Genomic DNA, 18,399 nt, shown 5'->3' with positions numbered 1-18,399 from the left:
TCTCTATACTTGCGGGGTTCGCGTAAGCACATTGTGTTTTACGTTTCCCCTGTTCTTGTATGTTTTGGGGGTTAACATCACTTATTTCTCTATATGTTATATGTTTATGTTATATGTTCACATTGTTCGTTTATTTTCTTGTGAAAATGCTCGTTTGTGAATCATTGTGGTGCGTGCGTTGTAACCATGTTTTGCTCTTTGTTCATAGAATTAAACAAAAATGTCTGACATGGAAATGTCCCCGGTTGCAACCCCCTCTACCCCTGCTCCTCAGTGTTGCGGAGTGTGCCGCAAATTCTTGTCGTCCCGGGATCCCCATGATCTTTGCCCACGGTGCAGGGTTCCTTGCGGGGACACCCGGTGCACCCTGTGCGAAGGTCTGGGGCCTGCGGAGTTTGAGCGTTACCGACTGTACGTCCAGTCCGTCTCCACCCCTATGGTGGCCGGCTCGTCCGGTCGGGGTCCCCGTGCAGGTACTACCTCCTCGGCTGCGGCAGATTCCTTGGTGGCCCTCGGGCTGTCCGGGGATTCCGTCGCCGCATTGTTGTCTAAACTTGTGGACTCCAAGCTTGCGGCTTTATCTCAGGATAGGCCGCTGGCTGTTCTGTCCCCGGCCTCTTCGGTGGCCGCGGGTTCGGACGCGGCGTCCACCGGTACGTGGTCTCCGGTCCTTCCCCCGAACCGTTGCTCCCGCTATCGGTTAAGGACCGCGTGGCCATGGTTTATGACCTCTTCAAGGACATGCCCGTGGGTTCCTCCGAGGTATACGACGAGTCGTCCGACAAGGCTTTCCCGGCATCAACCTTGCTGCGCGGGATTAAGCCTTCCCTGGAGAAGGCCTTCACGGCTGCCTCCAGTCGGGGTCTCCTGTTACCTCCACCATCGTGGAGAAAAGGGTCCTTCCCGGTGCATGACCTTGCCTTTCCCGAGGCTGGTCCTACCGCGGAAGCCCATGTTGAGCGTTTTGGTGTCCGTGCCCCACCGGCTGCCACGGTACCACAAGGTACCTTGCAGCAGCTGGACACCCTTGCTCGACACTCCATGCTGGCAATGTCTCACGGAGACACATACCTGGCTGCAGCGGCTAGTCTGGTCGAAGGTTCTCCCACGGACTGAGACAAGCGCATTTATAACTGCCTGCTCGGTTTAAATGCTTCCCTTGAGTACGTTGCCGGGGCTTCAGCCTTTATTTCCGGCACGTGCCATTGTCTCCGGCGCCAGTCGTATCTGGTTGCCTCAGGGTTGGACGCTGCTAATCAGGAGGTGCTCCTTTCGCAGCCTTGGTCTGCTCGGACCCTGTTTAATAACAAGATCCCTGGGGTTCTGAAAGAACAACAGGCCGCTGTGTCTGCCGAGGCCTCTCGGCACACACTGGATCTTGTGGGGTCCTTGCATAGGCGCCTGGGTGCCGCTCCTAAGCGGAGCGCGCTCCAGGATGCTGTGGCCGGCAGGCCTAAGGGGTCGGGTTCTTCTTCCTCCGGGAAGAAGCCCCGCCCTGAGGGCTCCGGTAAGGGCCATCAGCAGCCCTTTCGCGGGAAGAAGGGGAACTGGGGGAAGCCCAAGTCGTCTAAGGACAGCAAGGGCCCCTCCAGGTGACTCTCATTGGAGGGGTTCGTATGACGACAGCGCCAACTTCGGTTGGCCCGTAGGCGAACCCGAGTCACTTGGCCCTGGACAGTTGCGCCTGCCGCAGCCTGTCAGGCCCCCCTCTCCTTCCCCATTGGGAGCCAGACTCCAGACTTACTGGGAGAATTGGGAACAAGTGTTCGACGACCCGTGGGTGGTCAACACGATTCGGTACGGCTATCAGTTCGATCTCAAAGCGAATCCGCCGCTCACCGTTGCCCCGTTGGCAGGTTTCTATTCGGAAACCGATCTTCCCATCCTCGCCGATGCCATCGGCAGGTTGGTGGAGAAGAGGGCAGTTAGGGAGTTAGCTCTACCAGAAATAACACCGGGGTTTTACTCCAGGATATTTCTCGTTCCCAAGAAGGACAGTGCCGAACTCACAACGATTCACAACTTCAAATCGTTCAACGAGTTCTACCTGCACAAGCCGCCCATGTTCAGAATGTTGAGCTTGGCGGACCTGAAAGCTCTGATCATGCCGGCCGACTGGCTCACTTCGATCGACCTGAAGGATGCTTATCTGCATGTTCCGATTCACTTGGATCATCACAAGTATCTCAGGTTTGTCTTTCAAGGCAGGCACTACGAGTGGGTTGTACTCCTATTCGGTCTTTCATCCGCTCCCTGGCTGTTCACCCGGTTAACCACCCCCATAGTGGGGTTCCTCCACCGGAGGGGTGTCCGGTACTTCGCGTACCTGGACGACTCGCTAGTAGCAAATCGAATGACGGACATGCTGTCTCGGCAGCTTGATTTCGCACGTCGGCTCTTGGAGCAATTGGGGTAGATTGTCAATCTCCCTAAGAGCGAGGTAACCCCCTCTCAGAACTTGCAGTTCATCGGAGGTCGGTTCAACACGGTGACCCATTGCCTCTTTGTCCCGCCAGACCGGTGGCACAAGATTCAGGCGATGATTGCCAAAGTCTTAGCGGTGCACAGACTGTTCACTTTTGGGAACAGCTGTTACAGTTACTTGTGTCAGCCCAGGACTGCACCGAACGGGGTCGTCTCCAACTCCGCCCGCTGCAACGGTTTTTAATCCAGTTGTTAGCACAGGAGGTGAAAGTGCGACCGTCGCTCTCCCGGATCGGCTCCGACCGCATCTGGAGTGGTGGACAGTCCCTTACACTGTCTTATCAGGAGTGTCTATGCGGCCCTACCGAGCCAAGTTGAACCTGTATACAGACGCCTCTCTAGTGGGCTGGGGCGCCCATCTAGAGGGGGAGGTGAGCTCGGGGCTGTGGTGCGTAGACGAACTAGGTCTTCACATCAATTGTCTCGAGTTCAAGGCAGTGATCAACGCAGTCAATCACTGGAAGCATCGTCTCGTCGACGCCCGGCTCATGCTGGCGACCGACAACACGACGGTAGTGTCCTATGTGAACAATCTGGGGGGAACCCACAGTCACTTGCTACTCGATCTCACGTTCGATATTTACACTCTGGTGGACAGTGTCCCGTGCCAGATACGCGCCCGTCACATCCCAGGTGTGCGGAACATACTGGCCGACGCTCTATCGAGGTCTCGGGATCCGAGACCCACAGAGTGGATGCTGAACCCAGGAGTGTTTCAGTGGCTGTGCGAACATTTGGGTTGTCCGATGGTCGACCTGTTCGCAACACGGTTCAACAATCAACTCCCGTAGTTTGTATCACCAGTCCCGGACCCGAGGGCCATCGATCACGATGCTCTCGCGTTAGACTGGACGGGCTTGGACCCTTATGCTTACCTGCCGACAGCGTTGATACCACACATTCTAAGCCGGCTCCGAGGAGTTCGCTGTCGAATGTTACTGATCGCGCCCATGTGGCCGAACAGATCGTGGTACCCCGACTTGCTGACCCAGGTCACGCAGTCGCCACTTCCACTGCCTGTGAGACCGGATCTCTTGATCCACCCTCACACCCGTCAGCTTCATCCAAACGCAGGGCAGTTCAATCTGCACGGCGTGGATGTTGTCACCGAGTGTCTGAGGAGTAAAAGTTTTTCTCGTCGGGCGTCTCGGGCATACGTTAGTATGCATCGTGATTCTACCCAGAAGGTGTATAATGCACGTTGGGTTATTTTCACGAAGTGGTGTCGTAAACATCACATTCATTCGCCAGATAAGGTATCTGTGCAGGATATTGCTCGTTTCATGTCTCACTTGTGAGAGACCCGGAAACTCTCCGGGGGTTCCATTGCCAACTATGTCTCGTCCGTTGCTACGGTACGGGACGTTGCTATCGGTACCAGTCTCTCCAAAGAGACGGTGATACGGGGTATTATCAAGGGTTTCAAACAGCACGATCTTAAGAAGGGCCGCCTCTGGGCACCGGCCTGGGATCTTTCCCTAGTGTTGCAATCACTTACGGAAGCTCCGTATGAACCCTTGCATAGTGCTTGCATGTGACTTGGAAAACAGCATTTCTCCTCTCCTTTGCCACGGCGGCACGTGTATCTGAAATTCATGCACTCGATGTCACCAAGGTACGATTCGATAGGGGTGACGAAGGAGCGGTCCGCCTGGGCCTGCTCATGGGCTTCGTCGCCAAGAATCAGAGAATCGGGCAAACGGAGAGAGAATTCACTGTAAGATCACTCAAAGAAATCTTACATCCTGCTGATACTGAGGACAGAGCGCTGTGTCCGGTTAGGGCCCTTAAGTATTATCTTTAGGCTTCGAATGAACGTAGACAAGGGCGTGACCATCTGTTCATCTCATGTAACCCTAATCGCATGGTTGACATAACTCGCAACTCGATTGCGTTGTGGCTTCGTTCTGTCATCAATCTGGCGTACCGGTCTCAGGGGTTACCGGTAGCGGGGTCAAACCTGCACGAGATCAGGGCGCTAGCGGCAACATTTGCCCTACACTCGAATATCTCTGTTCACAGAATATTACGAGGTTGTTACTGGCGTTCTGACTCGGTTTATGCCAATCATTACCTCAGAAAGGTTTCTGATGAAGACGTGGAGGGGGTGCACTGTCTTGGGCCGCTGATCGCGGTACAAGCGGTCATCTAAGGGGTGTGTTCAGCGCAATTCCAAACTCTACAGTCGTCAGTCCTTGCACGGTGGTCAATCTGGGTCGTCTCCAATGTTCCCACGCCGTGGGTACAGGAGTGGGGGTCCTGCAAACCAGCGCACCCACACCACAGGTGAGGCGGCTTTTTGTGTGTTTTGTCCTTATTTGTATTTTGACAATTATGCATTTAATTGTCTGTCGTGTATTCCAACCTTGTGATACATGCTTACGAATACTGGAATTAGGGCACGCGCCTATTACATACTTTAAGTAGGCTTGCTCGGGGATTTACGGTCTGAATGAAATTAATTTCGACTGTTTACTGTGTTCTCATCCGCTGCGGCGATGAAATACCTATCCAGTGGGGCCGTTTGGAGTCACCAATCGTTTTGGCAATGACGATTGAGCCTTACGGTATTCGCTTGACAGTACTTTGGTATTCCTATAGGGTAACGCCTAGCTAGGTGCATGCGCATCGAGTGCTTCCGCCTTGGTGTTTACTTCCGCTGGTCGGAAGGAACGCTAGCAGTCAGGATTCGGGTTGTAGGTGCTCCCCACCGCCTACTGTGGTAGTCAGCCTCGGTATAACAGTGGTAACGTATTACTTAATGTAATTTGTAGAATTTTCCTATTCGGAATATTCTATAAGTAATACGTTACCACTGGGCTGCTGCCCGCCCGTCCGTCCCCCGAGCACTTGCTCTCGCAAGAGACAAGAGTGAAGGGTGTCACATGGCAGCTAGGTGGCTACGCACGTGCTGCATGAGGTAATTGAGATCTCTGTGGTAGATTTCGCTATAGCTGCAGTTGTGGGAGACAACAGCCTCGGTATAACAGTGGTAACGTATTACTTATAGAATATTCCGAATAGGAAAATTCTACAAATTTTACAATTTTTTTAAACAGGTTATGTTTTTTGTTGAATGGGACTTTCGACTTTAAAGTTGTCATGCATTAGATATGTGTTTTAACAAACAGGAAGTGAAGTCATTAAAACGGAATGTGTGTAACTTTCTTATTACAGTTGTTAATGGCATGGGACTTTCTTTTTTTAATCACACTGAATATCACATGTATTTTCCAAAACAGGAAGTGATATCATTCAGCCAGGCATAACTTTCTTATGAAGGCAGCTAATGGAACATGGTTTAAAATTTTGGGGCATATATCTTCCTAATCAGAAATGTCATTAGAATGGAAGTACTGTGATTTCAGTGGAAATGCCTTTAGTTTCTTATGTGAGCTTGTGAGTGATTATTGCTTATTGGTATGTAACCAAAGCAATGGTAATGGTATCACACTGGAAAATGTGTCATATCTGGCGGCCTTCCAAGAATGTTGGTGAAGGAGTAACTTCTGTTTTTGCAAGCACTTTTCTAGATATTATTTATATGCAACAGTGTACCCTAGACAGTGTGTCATATGTATCCTGCACAAAGCATCTCCATACTTATATCAGGACATGTGTCCTACTCATGTGTTTACAGATGGGACTGAAGCTACAAAAGTACAACATTGTTCTGCGACTTCTCGCCACGACAACCGATGTGCAGTCGATACGCAAGAACCGTGAACATGGGCAAAACCTGATTCACTTCCTCAGTCTCAATGCCAGGGGGTTTGATGATCTCATTAAGAAGGTAAGCCTGTTACAATGGGTTGTTCATTTGTAAAGGGGCTTCAATGAAAAAAACGTTCCAGTGGGGTTTTCAGGGTGATTGAAATGCCCTCATAAACAATTGTCATTCTCATGTGCTTGACTTTCAAAGAAAGTCACTTCATGTACATATGAATAGGAGTGAAAACATTGCTGTTGACATATTGCTTATTAGTAGGGTGTCTACACCCATGTGGCTATTCCGGGGATTGGTTGCTGTAAAACTGACTGATTTGGAGGATTGGGTGGTAACAATGTATATACCTGGCTAGTTGTATGTCTTGGTCTCCAGATGTATATCTGGCTAGTTGTATGCCTTGTCTCCATATGTATACCTGGCTAGTTGTATGTCTTGGTCTCCAGATGTATACCTGGCTAGTTGTATGTGTTGGTATCCAGATGTATATCTGGCTAGTTGTATGTCTTGGTATCCAGATGTATACCTGGCTAGTTGTATGTCTTGGTCTCCAGATGTATACCTGGCTAGTTGTATGTCTTGGTATCCAGATGTATACCTGGCTAGTTGTATGTCTTGGTATCCAGATGTATACCTTTGCTAGTTGTATGTCTTGGTATCCAGATGTATACCTGGCTAGTTGTATGTCTTGGTATCCAGATGTATACCTGGCCAGTTGTATGCCTTGTCTCCATATGTATACCTGGCTAGTTGTATGTCTTGGTATCCAGATGTATACCTGGCTAGTTGTATGTCTTGGTCTCCAGATGTATACCTGGCTAGTTGTATGTCTTGGTCTCCAGATGTATACCTGGCTAGTTGTATGTGTTGGTATCCAGATGTATACCTGGCTAGTTGTATGTGTTGGTATCCAGATGTATACCTGGCTAGTTGTATGTCTTGGTATCCAGATGTATACCTGGCTAGTTGTATGTCTTGGTCTCCAGATGTATACCTGGCCAGTTGTATGCCTTGTCTCCATATGTATACCTGGCTAGTTGTATGTCTTGGTCTCCAGATGTATACCTGGCTAGTTGTATGTCTTGGTCTCCAGATGTATACCTGGCTAGTTGTATGTCTTGGTCTCCAGATGTATACCTGGCTAGTTGTATGTCTTGGTCTCCAGATGTATACCTGGCTAGTTGTATGTCTTGGTATCCAGATGTATACCTGGCTAGTTGTATGTCTTGGTATCCAGATGTATACCTGGCTAGTTGTATGTCTTGGTCTCCAGATGTATACCTGGCTAGTTGTATGTCTTGGTATCCAGATGTATACCTGGCTAGTTGTGTGTCTTGGTATCCAGATGTATACCTGGCTAGTTGTATGTCTTGGTCTCCAGATGTATACCTGGCTAGTTGTATGTCTTGGTATCCAGATGTATACCTGGCTAGTTGTGTGTCTTGGTCTCCAGATGTATACCTGGCTAGTTGTATGTCTTGGTATCCAGATGTATACCTGGCTAGTTGTATGTCTTGGTATCCAGATGTATACCTGGCTAGTTGTATGTCTTGGTCTCCAGATGTATACCTGGCTAGTTGTATGTCTTGGTATCCAGATGTATACCTGGCTAGTTGTATGTCTTGGTCTCCAGATGGCCTGGGCTGTAGCTGCTCCTTCTGGCTCAGACTTTATTGTGTACAGGCTGTTATATGTTTTCCATAAGAGTCAACTTATGGATCAGGTGGTTTGGCTTAGTTACTTGATTGATTACCTTTCCTTGTACCCTGACGGCAGGGACGTAGCTCAATGTCAATCACTGGTTTGTCTTGTCCAGACATCATTATCTACAGGCCTCCATGAAATAGGTGGTATAGTGCTTTAAAAACAAACAGAACACTACCTGTGGCTGAAAACTACATTCTCTCACTCAGTTTTAGGGTGTTGCTTCTTTTAGTGCATGGGATGAAATTGGAAGTTTACGACAATTGTTTTCCTAACAATACTGCAGTTGAGTAACAACTCCAGTCGTTAAAAATTAAGATGTCCAAAAAAGTTCTTGAATTGTGTCTCTTATGATATGTGTTAATTCCATAATAAGCACATATTGAAATGGGGAATTAGGTGGCAAAAATGTCTACTGATCATGGACACAAAATTTTCACAGTGTGGTTTGCCTTCTCATCTGTTCTTTGAATGATGCCATTTAGGTTGTAAGGATGAGAACATTTTCGAAACTCAATTAATTTCCCTAAGTGTTAGGGAGTATGGGTGGCCAAGTCGTCTAAGGCGCCACGATTTGCTGTGCAGAGTTGCCTCCTTTGGGCATGCCAGAAACCTATGATTTTGGGTTTGAATCCGGGTTCACCCCGATTATGTTTCTAGGTTTGTCAGCACCATACCCATGCTCGTGGGTTTCATAGAATTGGTAAAAGTCTGAGTCCTGCATCTCTTCGGGCTTTCCTCCCACATAAAGCTGACATGCCGTGATATAACTGGAATACTGTTAAAAGCAGCATTAAACCCAACTCACTCACACTCCCTTAGTGTTAAGTTTGATGTCACATAGTCGTGAAATGTCATTTTGTTTATTCAGGTGGTGACCCAGCTGGTAGACAAAGGGCTGTCCCTGACCAAGCAGGATGATTACAAGTGTACACCTCTACTGTATGCTTCCCTCAACAGGAACTATGGCCTTGCCAAGTTCTTCATGGGTACAACATATGTCACACTTAAATTTCTTGGTTTATAGATTCAAAAGCCACAATCAGAAATAAAATAAGGACAGTTAAATTCATTTTTATTTGCTTGATTGCTTTCTCTTTGAGATAGGTTTGAAGTATCAATGACACCACACAAAACAAGCAAAATATATAAGTAAAAATATTTAATCGATTCAAAAGACTGTTATGCAACTTTTGGCTGGAAAAGATGTTTCTAAGAATGGATAGGGTGATGTACCCAGTTAGTAAATTTGCATAAGGCATTTCTAGTAGTATTTGAGGTGTTCACAAGGACTAGAGTACAAGTAATATCTTCTTTCAAACATGAAAAAGGATGAAATTTGATTGGATGGCTATTTTTAGCAATTCATATGCACAGGACTTAAAAGGAAGTCATAAATCTATGTTAAAGTATTGGAGTTACAATCACCTTAGTGCTGTGACTGTCATAAATCTATGTTAAAGTATTGGAGTTACAATCACCTTAGTGCTGTGACTGTCATAAGTCTATGTTAAAGTATTGGAGTTACAATCACCTTAGTGCTGTGACTGTCATAAGTCTATGTTAAAGTATTGGAGTTACAATCACCTTAGTGCTGTGACTGTCATAAGTCTAATATCGATCACCTTAGCGTGACAATCACTTTGTGGAAGGAGGCCCTGGCCCAGCATGAACATGGAACAAACTTTTCATAGGACTAGTTATTGCACATTAACATTGACACAGTTTTTATGCATTGCAGAGACCCCGGGGGTGTACAGTCCCAAATATACAGACTCCTTTGATCGAAGTGTCATGTCTGCTGCGTTTTGGAAGTCCTCCAAACCATTTGATACCGACCTCACGTAAGGAAGTGTTTCTATAACTCCACACACATTGGGTACACTGCCCAACAGAGATAGACACTAGCACTAGCCCACTTGTTTGAACAAGTTTGATTAATGTCAAAGGCATCCTGAGGGCTGGTAGAATAATTAACATTTGTTTGGTGAGTGTTCCTATATGTGCTGTCACATTTTAGGCCAGTAAACTTTTCCAGGTTAATTTCTATCCCTTTTTGAATGTTTGTTAAGATTTCCTTTTTATTAACTAATAAATACCTGATGATTTGCCAGATCCATTAACCATCCGCCACCATCATCATCCTTGTAATTCATTTGATTCCAGGTACTACCTTAGAGAGGCCTTAGATAGGCTTCAAAAGGTCATAAAATTGTGTTGGCACTTGTTTCGTATGAACCACAATTTTCCTTTTCCATGTCTGCTGTATTCTGGGGATAAGTGGCTCAGTTGTATGAGGTGCCGCAGTTCGCTGTGTAGAGTGTCCCATGGGCGTATCAGAAACACATGGTATCGGGCTTAAATTCTGGTTCACCCTGATTATTTTTCAAGGTTTGTCAACACCATACCCATGCTCTTAGGCTTCGCCAAAGTTTGGCAAATTTCCAAAACCTTCATCACCTTCATCACCTTCATCACCTGCATCACCTGCATCACCTGGATCAGCCTTTCCTCCCACATAAAACTGACACACTGTGATATAACTGAAATACAGCTCAAAGCGGTTAAACATAAGTCTCTAACTCAACTGTATTCTCTTATAGATGGTGGATTCATGATTTGTATACGAAGAAGGGAACAGCTGATGTCCTGATTGACTGTCCGCTTCAAGAAATCATTTTCCGGTCTGAGGACAAGGACCCTCACTACTGGAAGAAGTACAACTCACCCAAGGTCTCCCCTCTCATCATTGTCATCAACCATAACAGTGTCTTCTTCACACAATGGCTACTGAAGAAAGGCGTCAATGTTAACATGGCAGACACCCAAGGGGTCACACCAATGATGCATGCTGTCAAGGTGGTGAGTTTACTTGCTTCGATTTAGGAGCTTTGAATAAGTGGTTATGGTGGGGTAGCATATAAGGCATCCTCTATATCGCCAGTGCTTTTCGGTAAACCTACACTTACCCTTGGATCCATTCCGTGGTTCTCCAATCTCATTCAAATCAGATCTAAGTTCTAGCTGCTGCTAAACAAAAATCTGAGGACATCTCATTACGGGTCACGTCAGAACGACCTTTCGCAAACTCTGACCGACCATTGAAATGACTAACAAGAAGTCGACATCAGCCAATTAGAAAGCAGCTTTCTCGAGCTTCACGGAACACGTTTCAAACTGGCGACTTCCATTTCAGACTACGCTTGAAAAATATGTTGACATAGTTCTCGATTCAAAATTTTAAAACTGAACAAACGAACATTCCGGGAATGTCTGATATATAGTTGAGATTGTATGGCAGTGCTTCCCACATACTGTGCAACGCCTCCTCCGTTCAAATGTTTCTACCATGGAAGAGCGAGATAGACGATGATTTTGACAGAATCAGTCGTACGGGTCGTAACTGTAGTTCGGAATACCTCGTGTTAACGTTTTTGAGGTTGCATAATTAGAAAACATATTCCAAGTGTCACTTTCGTGATCTGGTAAGAGACGCTTTGATTGGTCAGATGAAAGGTCGTTCTGACGTGACCTGTAATGGGATGTCCTCAGATCTTTGTTTAGCGATAGCAGGAACTAAGATCTGATTTTTATGAGATTGGTGGTTCTTGCAATCTCAAATTATGGGCCCTTGATTTTCATGAGCCAATTTGGTTTGCTACACTACACAGTCTCCCGGACCAATCAGAATGCAACTTACAAACTGGCTTCAATGATTGGTGATATCGACAACATGGCAGCCACACCCATTGATTATGATAGAGTTTGCAAGAAATTCAACATTAGAAATCTGACTGACACACAGAAGAAAGCCCTAAAAAATCTTGCTGATGGAAAGGATGTCTTCATGTCCATTAACCTTTAGCCTGCTGAATTGTTTTCACACTTCTTACCCCTGCCTAAGGTGCTCTAAAGAGAGTGGGTTCGACATCAGGTGCACATGAAGTGACACACTCTTTTGACTGGGTTTGACATTAGTGTTGAGAGCTTTAAGACTGGCGTTGGCAAATCTTCCTTTACCCATTTTCTTCTTCCATAGCTCAATGTTTATTTGGTCAGTAAAATGTTAATGAAAATCAAGGGCAGGTAATTTGAGATATAAAGGATGCATCTAAGGTCCGGACAGAAAAATTTAAATGTCCGGTAAGCAATATTTTAAACCAGACATTTGAGATTCCCAATCGGACATGTCCGGCCGGATGACGGTTTCCGAACCCCTGTTGAGATGTTCTTGAAATCTGTTCAGTCAGCCCATTATTTACAGTCACTTGGGGGCTTTCGTTGTAGAATGACGTGTTCATTGTGAAGACGCTGATGAACTACAAATTTGACCCTGAAGCTAAAGATGATGAAGAGACCAAGAAACCACTCAAGGAGCAATCAGCAACAAAAAAGAAAATGCATGGTCGGATCTTCAAACTCAAGCGAAGTGTTTCAAAATTGTCACAACTGTCTAAGGAAGATGATGAGAGTGATGAAGACTCAGAAGAATCTGAAGAAGAAGAAGAAGAAGCAGAAGAAGAAAAGAAAAAAGTAGACAACAAGAGTGAGTTCCATGATTTTAGGATTTTGAGGTTTGGTGTTATTGTTATCTCTTCCCCTAATGCTTTTCATATGTTTGGATGACCCTCCCCATGCCCTTGTAAAGCTTTTCATGACCCTCCTGGAAAAGACAAAATCCTAAAGCACTATTTATTTTTCATAAAATGTCAATTGATTCCGGACCCTCCCCAAAAATGTGTATAATATTATATTTTTTTATGACTGTCATATGGGTGACACTCCCCTGATTCCCTCTTTATGATGAAGTGAAGAAAGAACACTCTCAAACTCAGTTGGTCCCGAAGCTGAAATGACCCGAGAGCATCTCAGCCAATGACATGAAACCTTGTAATCAATTGGTCTCATAGTTTTGCCTTCATATGGACCTAGTAGATCTCATATTTGTAAAGAAACTATAACAAACTTTGTGAAGTTTGTGTTTGTGTTATGATTTTACCTGCTGTTACGTTCATGCAAAATTATGTTGTAATCATACAATTTCAAACAGTCCTAACAGCGTCTGGAATTCTGAGGCCAACTCATATTTCACCCGTGAAAAAAAGACAAAATACCAGAACTGGGGTACTTCAGTACGGTTTTATTGACATTTTTTTCTGCTGTTATGTGGTAATGTTTTTGCTTTGGTAACAAAAGTCAAAACTCATTGCTGTGTATAATGCTCCCACCCCTCTACACACCTGTATTTTGGGAACGAAATACAGTCGTTACCAGTAAGTGGAAACACTGCATATTGAAGAACCCATCTTTCCAATTTGTAGAGAAGGAGTACAAGCCCTACAAGAAGGTGAGCAAGGTGAACCTGAACGCTGTGGACATGAATGGCTGGACCGTGATGCACCATGCTGTATGCCCCCTTGCCCATGGCACCTTCGATAATGATGAGATTGTGTTCATTCTGGCCAAAGCTGGTGCCAAGCTTAATGGGAGGAACAAGAATGGCCACACACCTCTGGATCTGGCCATAAAGAATGGTGCCTTCAAGGTTGCCCGGATGCTGCAGAAACTGGAGAATATCAACGAGAAGAACATGGTAAGAAATATAAGTGATAATCATAATAATGATTATGTATTCATCAGGACCCATGTCGTCTTTGTCAAATTGTCTAATTTTTACCCCCTTCCCACCCCAAATAAAGTTCTAAATCTGGAATTTCCGAAGATAAGAATTCAGACTGCGACAACCCATCACCCAAACCCCCACTATCCAACTAAAAACAAATATAAATTCCTGGATCCGCTTCTGTATTACCACCTCACCCTCCTACTGTATTACCACCTCACCCTTCAGTATTTTCTTCTCACCCTACTACTTGTTATTTCTTTCCAACGAGTTAGATTGTGAATGTGTGGTGTTGTGATGTGTGATTATAACACTGATCTTTCTGCAGAAACTGCCGAAATATCAGTCCAGCACTGTGACGGACAGCATGAAATGGTCCACCCCTACTCCGTCTTTCCATGAAGATGCTGAGAGACTGGTTGAGAAGGTTGGGAAGCCAATGGACGTTGAAGAGGAGTATGTAGCCAAGATTGACTCCAACTGTACTGTTTCCAATGGGTGAGTTCAGTGACATGATTAATCATAAGTCCCATATTATGTTATGAATGTTGTTCTGATTGTGTGTAAAGATTAAGAAGACAACTGTTATGGGTATAGAACATGTGACAATTGTGCTTAGATTCCCATGTTGATACCGACCTTCAGTAACAAAGCAGTATTGAAAGGTTTGCAGTAATGAGGCCAAGAGGTCATAAAACAGGCCGAGAGGAATAAGGTCAGTAAACAGGTCTAGAGGAATGAGATTCTCAATAAATATGTCTGGAGGAATGAGGTTCTCAGTGAACAGATCTCTAAAAAGAAGATTCTCAGTAAACAGAGAGACATTAGGCCCTCAGTAAACAGGTCAGGAATGAGATTTTAGTGAAGAGGTCTACAGAAATGAGATTCCAGTAACCAGGTCTACAAAAATGAGATTTTAGTTAACAGGTCTACAGTAAGGAGGTTCTAGTAAACAGGTCTACAGGAATAAGGTTCTAGTAAACAGATCTACAGGAATGAGGTTCCAGTAAACAGGTCTACAGGAATAAGGTTCTAGTAAACAGGTTGACAGGAATGAGGACAGTAAAGAGGTAAACAAGAATGAGGACAGCAAAGAGGTCTACAAAAATTGGAAAAATGTAAAAGCATTTAGACCTAACATGTGTAGAGGAGAGAGGTTTATGAAGTAGAAGGTTACCGTTGTTTCCGACTGTTGTGATTTCAGGACATTGGAGAAGGATGAGGAACAGGACATGCTCTATGATGTCCTTCTTACCAAGGTCGACGTCAACTTGGGAGTGTATGGACTGTACAACTTTTACCAGATTCAGGTAATTGACAAGTTTGCATAGGGCAAGGCTGGCCTTTGGGTGCATTGTTCCTTTGTATGGATTCTGTTTGGTGCTTCGGCCCTTGGGCTTTTCCCTTGCTCAAAGTTTTGCCTTTTCAACCAAAACCTCGTAGTTGTGTTTTGATAATAACATCTTGAAGTGGTCATGTCACTAAAACCTCAGCCACTTTATCCTCTATTTTCTTCAGCTTGTTCATCAGCCAGGCAAGGACCTGTTCATCCTGTTTACGCGGTGGGGGCGTATCGGGGACAGCGGACAGTATCAGCACACTCCGTACCAAGTGAAGGAGGAGGCTGTCAAGGAGTTCTGTAAAATATTCCGGGCCAAAACCGGAAACAAGTGGACAGATGTTAAAAGGTTATTTTTTGCTGTAAAAACTTTGAATGTCTCTTGCATTTTCACGTTACTGCGTATACTTTGGCAATATGTTTAGTTTTTGTAAGATCATGATACAAAATGGAAAAGAATATTTTTTTCTCCACTGTGGAAGGGAATATTCAAAAGGAAGGCACAACAATTCACTGTGAAGAATTGTATCCTTTGGTCCAGCCAGGATCTGCTCATACTGGGATTTATGGTGGATTCATCCTGCTAAGATGCTTAGTTTGTCCCCGCAAATTCTGGTTTTACCAGTGTGGTAAATGTCCTTCATCTGCAACACTTTGGGCTTTAATTCAGCCTTAAACTCTGTGTCATGTGACTGTTCAGAGCAGTGTGTGTTCAGAAGATGTGTGGATCCAATGACAGTTTGCATCATGTTCAGTGGTGTTGGGTGCTGCTGTTTTCTGTACAGAGTTGCATCCCTTAGCTGCCAGGATCTGCTGATTGTGGATGTGGATCCCCTTGATAATGATCCTTAGCTTGTATTCACCATCTTGCTCATGGAGTAGTATAAGGAATGGTTGTTCTGGAACACCCTGTCCGGTTCAGGACAGAGTGGTCCAGAACCCCCATTCTGTATACTACCCATGGGTTTACCAAAGTAATGAACATGTAAGACCTAATGCTGTCCATTTAGCTGACAATTTGTGATAGTGCTGTTAAAGAGAATGAAAGCACAGCTAATTCTCTGTTACAATGTTTTGTAGTTTTGAGAACAAACCAAGGAAGTATCGCATTGTTCACAATAAGGAGAGACGTCAAGGCCGCACTCAAACGGATGTTGAATTTAAGAACAAGTCGACCATGAAATCCAAACTGCCATCCCATATCAGAGATCTTGTGGAGGAGCTGGTAAGAAACCTCACATGATTATTTGTCATGAATTTCTCACGTGATTATATTTCATGAATTAATGTTTTTTATAGATATATCCTTTTAGGATACTTGAATTCAGCAGAATTTTCTTTAAGATATTGAGACTGGAAATATAACCAAACATTAATTAACGTTGATGATATAAATGTAAAATTTAATGAAATTAATATTAATTAAGATGACTTTGACTGAGGTTTTCCAGATTGATCAGTCGTCCTACTGTGTACACATCAAACACCATTCAAGACATACCAGGGTAGTTTTAATGTGAATTGGAATTAACGCAAAAGTCACCCCTCAAATTGTATTTCCCTGTTGATCTGCATCAGCTCTGACCGAAATGAATTTAAGTAGACACTTCACCATAACATGCATAAGGAACACTAGAATGCAATGTGGTAGTTAGTTTTGCACTCGTAGCTCATGGATGTAGCTCAGTTGGCTGCTTGTCGGTGTAATAATCCAAAAATTAGAGTGAGTGAGTATGGTTTTATGCTGCTTTTAGCAATATTCCAGCAATATCACGACGGGGGACACCAGAAATGGGCTTGACACATTGTACCCATGTCGGGAATCGAACCTGGGTCTTCGGCGTGACGAGCAAACGCTTTAACCACTAGGCTACCCAACCGCCCCCCCCCCCCCCCCCCCCCCCTCCCTCTCCCCCCTCCCGTGTACGTTTTATTGCTGTAGATGCACTTGTAAACAAACTGTGCAAAATTCACCCTTTACTATAGAGGTATACAGGGAAATTAGCGCTGGGGCATGTCCAAAATAACTACCTGGGAACCAGACCCCTATTATCCGACCAACACAGGTACCCGCTGCAGGTCTCAAGAGTTGGGTACAAAATGTCCAATTGGGAATAGTTTGACCGTAGCCTTGACAAAATGTATTTAGATACACATATAAAACTATCTGGTCATGAATACACTGAAGTTGACTAAAGTTTTATCTTTATTCAAACATGTAAAGATCAGAAAGAAATGCAAACATTAGTGACTTGTAGTGTAACCATGGAGTTCTAGAATTTTTTTGTCATTAAACAATATATCACGTGACTAACCACGGGTCTGGGTAGTCCTGTGGGTACCCGGGTCCTTCTCAGTACCCACCTGACCCAAGTACCTGAGTTACCCATCCCAACCCTAAGGGAAATCATTCAACAGTTTTGCATAAAAGTACAATTAATATTATCTAACTCATACACTCACACTCACACTCACACTCACACTCACACACTTACACACTCACACACTTACACACTCACAGGCAACACACACATGCAACACACTCATACACGTGCATGCACGTTACTAGTTAGAACAACATTAAGCCCCATTTTGCCTCACCTTTGAGAAATGGCACTTGTGTGTTAATCGTGTGAGGTATGAACATTTTGAAAAGATCTAACCAATGGCTTTTATTCTCAGACCAATGTCAAGTCCTTGAAGGCAGCTTTAAGCAAGGAACCAATGGACACCAGCCTGATGCCGTTTGGATGTATGCAGAGAGAACGCCTCCTCAAGGCCAGGTCACTGCTCCAGAAGATAAGGTAAGTTTGTAAGGCCGTCAATAGTATTTGAAGTGTTTCTCCTCTCCGTGATCAGTGTAATATAAACCAGCAAAATATAATGGTATAGTGACTTAATCAGGAAGTCTTCTTCCAGTAAGCTCTGATTGTTGTCGGAGTCAACTAAAACATGAGGTGACCAGGCTTGGTTTGTTTATTTGTTTGTTTGTTGTTTCATCTGAACTCAGCAATATTCAAGCTATATTAGGGCGGTATGTAAATAATCCAGTCTGCACCAGACAATCCAATGATTGACGTCATGAGCATCGATCTATGCCATTGTGACCAAGACAGCGAGCCTGACCACATGTCCAGTTAGTCACCTCTTACGACAAGCATGGGTTGCTGAAGACCTATCCTACCATGGATTGTCATGTGTCTCAGGCTGGTGACAAGACTAGTTACATGTCATCATGCTGCTGTGTTGTGGTTTGCTCGGTCCAGACTCAATTATTTACCGGAGTTGCTGGAATATTGTTGACTACTGTGTTACTGTTTAACGACACCTACTGACATCACTTAGGGGCCATTTGATATTTGGGAGTGGGGTGGTTGGGTGGGGTTGGGGAAATGGGTCTATTACTCACAAAGCTGGAAAATATAGTTTGACTTCAGGTTTGACAAAAACAAGGAAATAATTGTTCACTTGACCCTGTGTTGTGGTCCCCCCCAAATTGTTTGGAGTTCCTTTAGAATTCAA

The 18,399-nt window shown here is 44.8% G+C and overlaps 1 protein-coding gene across 1 annotated transcript in view; it reads left to right on the top strand.

Annotated features, from left to right (window-relative positions):
* The window catches only part of LOC124112012 (poly [ADP-ribose] polymerase tankyrase-like), an 80,943-nt gene that overhangs the window by 49,167 nt on the left and 13,377 nt on the right, over positions 1 to 18,399 (top strand). The window contains exons 33-43 of the mRNA XM_046471981.2: positions 6,125 to 6,277; positions 8,787 to 8,904; positions 9,657 to 9,759; positions 10,519 to 10,777; positions 12,203 to 12,461; positions 13,237 to 13,508; positions 13,867 to 14,036; positions 14,743 to 14,848; positions 15,057 to 15,226; positions 15,958 to 16,102; positions 17,560 to 17,681. Coding sequence (XP_046327937.2) covers positions 6,125 to 6,277; positions 8,787 to 8,904; positions 9,657 to 9,759; positions 10,519 to 10,777; positions 12,203 to 12,461; positions 13,237 to 13,508; positions 13,867 to 14,036; positions 14,743 to 14,848; positions 15,057 to 15,226; positions 15,958 to 16,102; positions 17,560 to 17,681 — 1,877 coding nt within the window. The remainder of the gene's footprint in view (positions 1 to 6,124; positions 6,278 to 8,786; positions 8,905 to 9,656; positions 9,760 to 10,518; positions 10,778 to 12,202; positions 12,462 to 13,236; positions 13,509 to 13,866; positions 14,037 to 14,742; positions 14,849 to 15,056; positions 15,227 to 15,957; positions 16,103 to 17,559; positions 17,682 to 18,399) is intronic.

This window comes from Haliotis rufescens, unplaced genomic scaffold (genome assembly GCF_023055435.1).
Source record: "Haliotis rufescens isolate VD_foot unplaced genomic scaffold, xgHalRufe1.0.p SCAF_2, whole genome shotgun sequence".
NCBI classification, from domain to species: domain Eukaryota; kingdom Metazoa; phylum Mollusca; class Gastropoda; order Lepetellida; family Haliotidae; genus Haliotis; species Haliotis rufescens.
This window is presented reverse-complemented; position numbering and strand designations above follow the sequence as displayed.